General features: G+C 38.2%; 1 protein-coding gene across 1 annotated transcript in view; it reads left to right on the plus strand.

Moving 5' to 3' along the window:
- The first annotated feature begins 1746 nt into the window (after positions 1–1746).
- Positions 1747–9688, plus strand: part of LOC136832004 (glutamate receptor ionotropic, delta-2-like) — a 10251-nt gene continuing 2309 nt past the window's right edge. The window contains exons 1-5 of the mRNA XM_067092489.1: positions 1747–3087; positions 3901–4028; positions 6065–6186; positions 7384–7615; positions 9261–9409. Of these exons, the coding sequence (XP_066948590.1) occupies positions 2795–3087; positions 3901–4028; positions 6065–6186; positions 7384–7615; positions 9261–9409 (924 nt within the window). The 5' untranslated portion in view covers positions 1747–2794. The remainder of the gene's footprint in view (positions 3088–3900; positions 4029–6064; positions 6187–7383; positions 7616–9260; positions 9410–9688) is intronic.

Genomic DNA, 9688 nt, shown 5'->3' on the forward strand with positions numbered 1-9688 from the left:
AAGATATAATTAAATTTATGAGGGAAGGAACACAGGTAGGTGCAATTAACTTTTTAAAATAAATCACCTTTGAGAACAGATAACTGCAGATGGAAAGATGTTATAGTCCTGCCATGCATACACAATTACTGTACAAATCTTAAACGCTGAAGTTTCTGGGAACACAAATAATTATTCTTCTCATTTGCTTTTCTTTACTATTTATCATGTTGAATTTAGCCAGTTGATTTTTATAACTGGATTTCTCTTTAATTTCTTATAATTGTCTTTAATAAGAGGACCTTACGTGTGAATGACTCGAGATACTGTTCTGAGCCAGGAATATGATTAGGGTGAGAATGTTTCATGCCTTAGTCTTGATACTGAGTGAGGCTACCCTGTCTGAGTAAAAGAGAACTTATTTTGCACAATGGCTGAAGCAAGACATTCTTTCTCGGAATAATTCTGCCTCTATATGAATCTTGTCTGGAGTGAGATTGTCTTTTTGTACGGTGTCAAATCAAGACCGACCCGTGTCTGAACTATGACCATAGAGAGAGTTCTTTGCTTAAGCTATGACTGGCGATATGACTGAAACAGTATCTTGCCAAGAAAATGAAGTGTAAAATTTAACTTTGTTATGACTTATTTCAGCAAGGTTGCACTATCGTGCACGAAAGTCCGTTCCCTTAGCCATCCAGAGAGTGAACATGAATCCGCCGACTATGAAACACCGAAGCAGTTGAACAAGGAACTAATGGAAGACCCAACAGATGTTGCACCTTTGGTAGGAGGTGACTTGGGACACCACACATGCCAGTGCAGATCATAGAACACCACCGTAAACACAGGTGCTGAAATGTTTTGTATCGATCTTGTGGGCAGTAATGTCTCTTGATAAGATACAAAAATCTATAGGAAACACTAATTCATGAATACTGACTTCTTAAGTACTTTTATTCTCAGATTTATTTCGCATATTTCCTTAACTGCACATTTTTACACTCAAACCCAGTATCGTCAACAACAAAAACTTTACGATCACTTTCTTAACGATATTGGAATATGGAGACTTTATGATCAAGCAAAATACCTGCTTCCCACTCCCCCTTCCTGTTACCAGAGGCCCATTAGTTACTCGTTCAACTGTTTCGGTGTGTCATAGTCACCGGATTCGTGTTCACTCTCTGGATGGCTAAGGAACGGACTTTTGTGCACGATAGTACACTGGTCAAACTGTAATTGGAAAAAGACCACCTCATTTGATCCAGGGATGTAACAAGATCGACGAGCTTGGACTGCAACTAAAATGAGACAGTAATTGTATGGGACATGACCAGAAAGGAAAAAAGTATCTAGTATGGGCTTTGACAGTAGAGACTAACTTGCCAGGATCGTGACACATGGGAGATTTTAGTCTGTTTGGGAAGACCTAAGTAAGATAGTATTTTGACTGGATCAGTCACAGCTAACCTGAATCATGATTGCTACAAAACTATTTTTCATAGACTGGGAAACTGTTATTATAGCAAGAATGTACCTAGCCTGGCCAATGACCAGGTCAAGAATGTGCCCTGCTTGGACAGTGAACAGAGAACTGACCAAAATGTACCTTGACTGGACTGTGATCAGAACAAGAATGTACCTTTCATGGACAGCAAAACGAACAAAATGTACTTTTTTGGACTGCTACCAAAATAAGAGAGTATATTAACATGATTATGACTTGATAAGGATTTCTGCGTTAGTGATTACTGTACTGAGACCGAATGTTGTCTGGAACCTGACGAGAACATGAGATTATCATGCACTGGCCATGTCAAGGTGAGACAGAGTTTATGGCAATGGCCAGAAGGTCTTTACCTTATCTAAATCATGACTGAAGTAATAACACTATCACTGGACACGAATGGAAATCTAATTAGCTTTGAAACTGATCTTAACGAGGCTATTTCTTGAATGGGATGAATCAGAGTGAAATTGTATGATGCACTGATAATAATCAGAGTGAAGTTATCCGGCTGGACTGTAATTTGTCCCTCCTGAACAAATAAAACCCAATGGCTGGATTAAAGCATTCTTTGTTTTTCAGGTTACGTTTGCTGTAAGAGGAAATGAGACCATCTACCAGTACTATTTTCAGACATCCTACATTAACACTAGCAACGACGTATCGTAAGTCTCGTGAATATAAACTGAAGCTAAAATCAGTAACCTTACCTCATGAACCCTTTTATTAAATGTGGATTTTCATGTCGGAAAAAAAATTGTGTACAGTTAGGTTTACTTGAAGGCCAAATTTAAATGGCAAATATTCAGTATTATTCATTATGGGCAGACTTTCTCGAGGTTCAGAAATATGAATCTTGAGTACTTGCTATAATTTTATCTGACATTTTGTTTACTTTTGTTTCTTGTCTGAGACTCAACAATTCTTTCCAAATCTCGAGAATTTGGTCAGTAAGCTTCCATAGACTAGAATGCTCATATTGGGACAAGAGACCCAATGAGACAAGTAAAAGAAAGTACAATTCAGGTTTCTTAGCGAGGAAGAAAATCTGCAGAGTTTTGCTTTAGATGTGAGGTGCTTAAGAAATCATACATCATTTATCACAGATAGCCTATCAGGCAAAATTTTTTCCAGGTGTGTTCCCCAGTTATTTTTCATATAGGAAATCCAAAGAAAATTATGGTTTAGTAATCATTTCTTTTCAAGTCGCCTAATTCTCTTCTGTACGAGTAAGAAACTCCCCTATCTACGAGTATGAAACTCCCCTATCTACGAGTATGAAACTCCCCTATCTACGAGTACCAAATGATCCACTGTTTAATGATGCAACTTTTGTTTCTGCTCCTCTTTCACAGACTTAAAAACATCGGTTCCTGGAGATGGAATCCACAGTCGGGTCACAAAATCGATCTGAAAACGCCCTTTTATCAACCTGTTGAGCGCATCTACAGGAACTTCGGAGGCAGAAAGTTGAGAGTATCGGCGTTTCACAACGACCCTTTTTGGATTCTGGAAAAAAGGGACAATCAGTCGACTCGCATGCTCGGCGGAATTGACTTCAGGATACTGGAAATGCTTGGCAAGAAATTTAACTTTTCGTGAGTAATTCGTTTGATGTCTCTCTCACACAAATATATACATATGTACATACACACACACATATATGTGAAGATTTAAATATTATATGTACGTATATTTTAATCCTCACAGTGACCCTTAAGCTAAGGGGTTGGTTGCCTGAATGCGTCTTCTCCAACTATTTCTGTCCAAAGAAGGTTCTTCTGGTAAGCCCTTCTCCAAATCCTACCTCACTTTATCACGCCTTCCTCTCGACTTTCTACCCTTAATAGGCTCCACCCAAGCCCTCTGCACTCCTTCCTCTTCACTCATCCTCGCCACACTGCCGAACCATCTCATTTTCTACCCTATTAGTGTGTCTGTGAGCAAGATCCACCAATGGCAATGGATTTGCGAATGCAGGCTCGTTTTCTTGTTGCAGCTCTTATTCTCTCGCGTCCTTCTTGAGGATCTTATCGACCAGTTGTAAATCTGTTATTCTGCAATGTAACTGATCCTCAACCATACTCTTTTATTGTTTTTTTTTAATTGATTAAACTCATTATTATGCCATTTCACCATTTGCTGTTTTCATTTCTTCTTATTTTGCATCTGTATCTATTGAAACTAAATCTCTTTCCCAGTGACCTGCCCTCAACTTTTGTGTTTATCTCATAAACTCTTGTAATTTACACTCACAGACATATACATGTGAGTGTATATGTGTTTTGTCTCTGTGTGTGTAGATGCGTGTACAGATAATTAGATAAACACACACAAACCTCATCCGTATGGGCGTATGTATCAATCCAAGATTGAATAGTTATCTTTAAAACTGCCATTTCCATCATTAGGTTCGAGGTGCTTTATCCTTCTGCGCATGTGTGGGGCGGAGTTTTGGACGACGGAAGAGTAACTGGGATCGTAGGTGTGGTGCATCGCCATGAATCTCATTTGGCCATCAATGAATTAACCATCTCAGGTGAGACTGCTGTGGAAAATTAATATTTGTGCGGGGAAAAAATCATTACATTGCATAATGAAGGAATACACCAAGTGGCTGCCATATTTTATTTCCATTTGGTTAAAGTTTATTTACAGTATACGTTAAAGGCCCCTGTCGAACCTTAACAAAGGGCCCTTGGCCTTGCCTTGAGTCCCGTTGGCATCTTGTAACTGGTAGCCAATCAGTTCCTTTCTCTCTCTCTCTCTCTCTCTCTCTCTCTCTCTCTCTCTCTCTCTCTCTCTCTCTCATTTACCTATTCTGTCTAAGGTGTGTAAATCGGGGAATGTTGTTAGTGGGTCAGAATCATATTACCCTAAATTATGTTTGTTGTAAAATGGGAAAGAGATAAAGACGAACAGGACAGCGAGGGTCTATTTGTGGTACAAGCTTTGGATGCAGCATGCATCGTGCCTTTTGCTTGTCGTACGAATCATTCATGAAAAAACCATGAGACGGGCTACGCGTACCCTTGTTCACCCCTGGCCTCAGAGAATGAGGAAAAGGGGGTAAGGAATAATATTGGGGGGGGGGAGACCTAACCCAAAAGGATGTGAGAACCCACCCTTTACAAGACCCAAGGCAGGAAGGAGAAGGGAAAACGGAAATTGGGAGAAAATGAAGAAGTATATATGACCAGTACATGATCATACATAGAGTACTTATAATACTGACTAAAGCATCCATGTTTCATGAATAAATAATGTACTTTGCTATGAATCAGTGGCGTGGCCACTTATGAAGAATTTTGAAATTCTGTTCTGAAGATCCAAGACTGGAATGTACTGGAAGGATCAGTATACTGCTGACAGATGTGGCGCCTAGAGAATAGAAAATAGACAGAACTTTCTGAGACTGAGATGGTTTAGACATGTTATGACAATGGGAGAGGAGAGGTTAGTTTGAAAAGTAAAGTATATAGTGGATATGGGAGAAACAGGTCGAGGATCAGTGGGGAGCACAGGGTATCCTGGAAAAGGGCCACAAATGCGTGCAGGGACCAGATTGGAAATCGAACATAATGTGAACAAGACAGAATATCTGACGTAAAATGGTACTAGTGTTTATGATAATGAAGTCTTTCTGTTAATTAAACCAACACTTTTATGAAAATATATAATCTAACTGTCAGTGACTGTTAGGTAGTTGAACAACTAGAAATCTCCAGACCATGTAAACTATAATTCAAGTCTAGGTACAATCGAAAATGAAACAATCAATTCAGTGTTTTTTTTTTTCTGGAAGGATGCGTAAATACAGCCTTTCATTCGTCTGTGTAACTTATTTTTTTATTTTCGTTAAAGTGGTGGCTCTAATGTAGTTCTCCCTGTCGTGTTCTTACTAAGAAGTCAAACTTGAAATTCGATTATTATTATTATTATTATTATTATTATTATTATTATTATTATTATTATTATTATTATTATTATTATTATTATTATTATTATTATTATTAAAAAGTTTAACCGGACCACTGAGCTGACTATCAGCTCTCATAGGCTGGCCCGAAGGATTTAGCTGAAATGACAGTTCTAGGCTAGAAGCCTAGCACTGGGACCAAACAGGTCACTTGAATGAAAACGAAAATGAAATTAAAAGCTGCAAAGAGGCATACGCTTTCATACTGGAACACATTCACACAATAAATACATTTATACTCATGTTTCCATATATACTCACTAAAGAGGTTTATTAAAACTCAGAATAAATTAAGTAAAATCTTAAAATTTACTCGTTTTAATTGACTGATTTTTTTAATATTTTATCAATGAACTCACAGCTTCTCATGAACATTAAAATGGGTATTATTGAAAATGTTGAAGATTCCGACAAAATGTCTTTTATTGATCTATTTCCAAAATTTGATAATCGCTGCAGGTTATATTCTGGACATTCACATGGATCAAGTTCGAAGACCAAAGAATAAAAATAAGCAGAATGAAAATATGTGCCATGACGATATTATGGTCTCCCTCAGAGACTTTTTCCAATAACAGTCATGCTTTTCATTTCAGCCTCCCGAGAAAAAGCCGTCGACTTCACGACGCCCTACTTCTTGGAGACGACAGCTATCGTCACTGCAGCCCCTGCCAAGTTTCTCAACCCACGAGCTGTTTTTGCACCATTTACTTTTCCGGTGAGCAGATGACAACTTAAAAAAGAAAAAAATACTCGACAAAATCCTCAAGAACCTTGATTAGGAATCTTCAGTTGTATCTCAGTGAAGGTTTTTTCAAAACCTGTTCCTTAAGCAGGTTACGTAGGAATGAAAGTTCCCATAGCCGGGTTATACTATGGTTTGAGTGCATTTTTTATGTGGTAAGTTATAGCAAGGAAGAATGGTCGTCTTAATTTCTGTATAATATAAACTATACATCTCTTCATAGTTTGACGCTACAGACGTTGGATATAAAATCTAAATAAAACTCTTGTATTTATAAATACTGTTTTTGGCCACGGATCAATTAAACAAATTTAGTAAATAAAATTGAAATGAACACTTAGATTTCATAAAAAAAAACCAAGGCAACCTAAAGTACTTTAAAGCATTGTCCAGTTGCTGTTTCCTTTCCTGATACTTGCTTTGAATTCAGTAAATGAAAATCCAACACTTCTCTTGAGAGATACAGAAGAGTTTTTTCCATTATTTATATTCGAAATCATATCCAGAGTCTTCACCCAGACTCAACACAAGTTATTGGTTTTCCCAGGAGAGAGGTAAACAAAGATTTATTTACTGATTTTGCACCGAGTCCCTTCTCCATGATTTGCTTTCTGTGGGCAACCCTGTGCTTAAAAATTCTTAGTATTTGACACTATAGGTTACTTTCAACTTGCAGTCAGGCACCAGCAGCCTAATTTTTATGGCTGGTACAGCTGTCTAGAAGTACAAATAGTTGTTTGTTTGTTACTTTATCTCTCTTGTTTTTCTATGGCTTTTTCCTTACAATTTTCTCTATTTAATAAGTGTATATTTTACATGAGGAAATTTGTATTGCAAGGTAATGGCCTTTTAGGCTTTTTCAGGATGAATGATTGCTCAATTCTGAAAATATTAGTAATTCACATCCTTGTTAGTAACTCTTGGGCGTCTTGCTCTCATGCCCATACACAGTCTGCATGATATAGGCGTAAATTCATGATTGTCAGTGAGAATATACGTAAACAAATCCAATCAACTGGGCAAAGACGGAACGGGCCAGCTCAATTGAAATATAAATGTCAATGGGTCGGCATTTAAACTTCCCTAGGACTCAGAGTTCACAATAAAGCCATATAAAAGCTTCATTCTATGTATCTGTAACCTCTCTTTTCTTTTACTGCAATTGTACAGGTTTGGTGCTTGCTTGCCGTGTCGACCCTCCTCATGGGCTTCATCGTGAGACTATTTGCCTGGGCTCAAAGGAGGCTTATGGCTGGAGACTCTGAGGAAGATCTGTCAGTCAGCGAAATCACTTTCAATATCTTCAGGTCTTGGGTCATCCAGGGATGCCTCATCGATCCCCGCAGCTGGTGTGCCAGAAGTTTATTCTACTCCTGGTTTTTCTTCAGTCTCACTGTGTGGAGTGAGTTGAGTAGCCTTAGGGACTGGAGACCGATCTCTGGTCGCTTCTGCTTTTGTTGGGTGTCATGGGCATAATCTCTTTTCCTGGAAAAGCCGTTGGGTTTATTTCACTTGAGCTCTCTGGGTTGGGGGTTTGTGATTTTCCATCTGTGTTGGCATGTCAAAATTCATAGTTCACAAAAGAGACCAATAGTGATGGACTAAATCTTACTAAACAGTTACCTGTAGCAGGTCGTCATGAAAAGGAAAAGGAATAGCTACAAATAAACAGCACTTGGGTAAGAAGCTAGAAAGGAAATCACGGAGACAGAGAGTAAAACCTCCTTGAAAGTGCCTTATCACATGTCTGCCGTAATCCTTTGAAAGGCAGTTGACTTGGATACAAAAATGATACTTGTTTGAAAAGGAAGGTAGGTGCTCGTGTCAGTCTTATGATATTTGAGAATATCACGAGAAACTAGAAGACTAAGACTTGATGTGTCTTGAAAACACAAGAAGAGTTTAGAAGGTTACAGTAGGACCAAGAGGTTAGAGACGAGAGTAATTATCACATTAGGAAACTCACTAGATCTCCTAATCTGAAGGAAGAAAGTTCGTTTGTGAACTTCATAAAAATTCTTGAAATGTCGTCAAGAAGATCAGTCTAATTCATATTTAGACTTTAAGCTCCTTTACAGGCTGCTGGAGATAAATAAACGTCTGAATAGGGTTAATAAGCCACTGAGGATAGGGGAAGAAAAAAAAAAAAACAGCAAAATACACGAATTCATAACTAAAAGTCATTAGCTTAAATTGATACTATCACGATAGTGGAAAAGAAAAAAAATGCCTTTTCCAAGGCTCTAGCAATTTTTACGGTTGGAAACTAGAAAACCTTATTATAAGGGGAGAAAGAATAAATTACTACGTATCCTCTCAGCAATGGGATTCTGGGTAGAGAGAATTTCTGGCCTTACAAGGATTACTTTAACTGGTGGGACTGATGATGAAAGTAGCCAAAACTTCGCGGGACCTCAACATATATGTTACATTCATTTTCAAATAATCAAAGAGGTGAAACGGTAGGATGAATTGGTATTTTGGGTGCACGCAGGATTTTTTGAGAAGACGGAATTTTCACCACGTAGTTGTGGCCCCCTGCAGAGAAAGCCTGTAAGAGGTGCTAAATAACGAGCAGGTGAACGTATACTGCTAGTTTATTCAGAACGCAGGCTGCTTGCAAAGCGGCATGCGGACGTCAGACAGAGGAATTACAATAGAATACAGGTGACCCAAGGTCAATTACTCTCGGTATTAGTTATAATGGATAAATACAAGTAACATAAAAGGCAAGTTAACAAGAATTGACACAACAATATTCTAACACATGCGCAAAGAAAACAGATACAAATGAATTAGTAGCAGATATGTATTTACACAAATGTGGCTATTTTTGCTTGACCCAGTCTCGTAGGAGCGTCACTGTAGAAAACGGGCGGTTCACCATAGAAAACCTGCTTAGCGGGGACTTTACAAGCTGTCCTGGGTTGATGAATCTGGATTAATATTTTGCTTTCAGTCACTCGCATTTGTGTAGAGACATTTACTCATTTACGGCATTAAGAAACCAGATGGTCTAACCATAATGCTCTTCTATTCTTGAAAAGGTTTGTACAGTGGGACCTTCATCTCTGTCTTGACCTTCCCCATCTATGAGAAGCCTGTTGATTCTGTACAAGACCTTCTGGATGCCATGAAACACAGAGGGACAAAGTTAATGCTAGGATGTGGTGGCCACCATGAAAACCTTTTCAACGTAAGTCAAGTTATTTTAGTTTCCACTGCGACAAGAAAATGCATTTACTTCCAAGTTGCCTTTTCTTATGAGTCATTGTCACGTAATGCTCTGAATCATACGCTTTGGGTTCTATCATAAAAATCATATCTTTTTTTAGCAGTGTAACACTCATTTTGTGACAGCAGTCCTGGCATAATATTCGAAGTTAAATTGCTGAATGCTATAGGTTCAAAGACTACATAACCTCCTTCAGAATCTTTAGGGGGAGATAATTATTGGTTTTGGTTTTGAAATATT

Source organism: Macrobrachium rosenbergii, chromosome 49 (genome assembly GCF_040412425.1).
Source record: "Macrobrachium rosenbergii isolate ZJJX-2024 chromosome 49, ASM4041242v1, whole genome shotgun sequence".
In the NCBI taxonomy this organism is placed as follows: Eukaryota; Metazoa; Arthropoda; class Malacostraca; order Decapoda; family Palaemonidae; genus Macrobrachium; species Macrobrachium rosenbergii.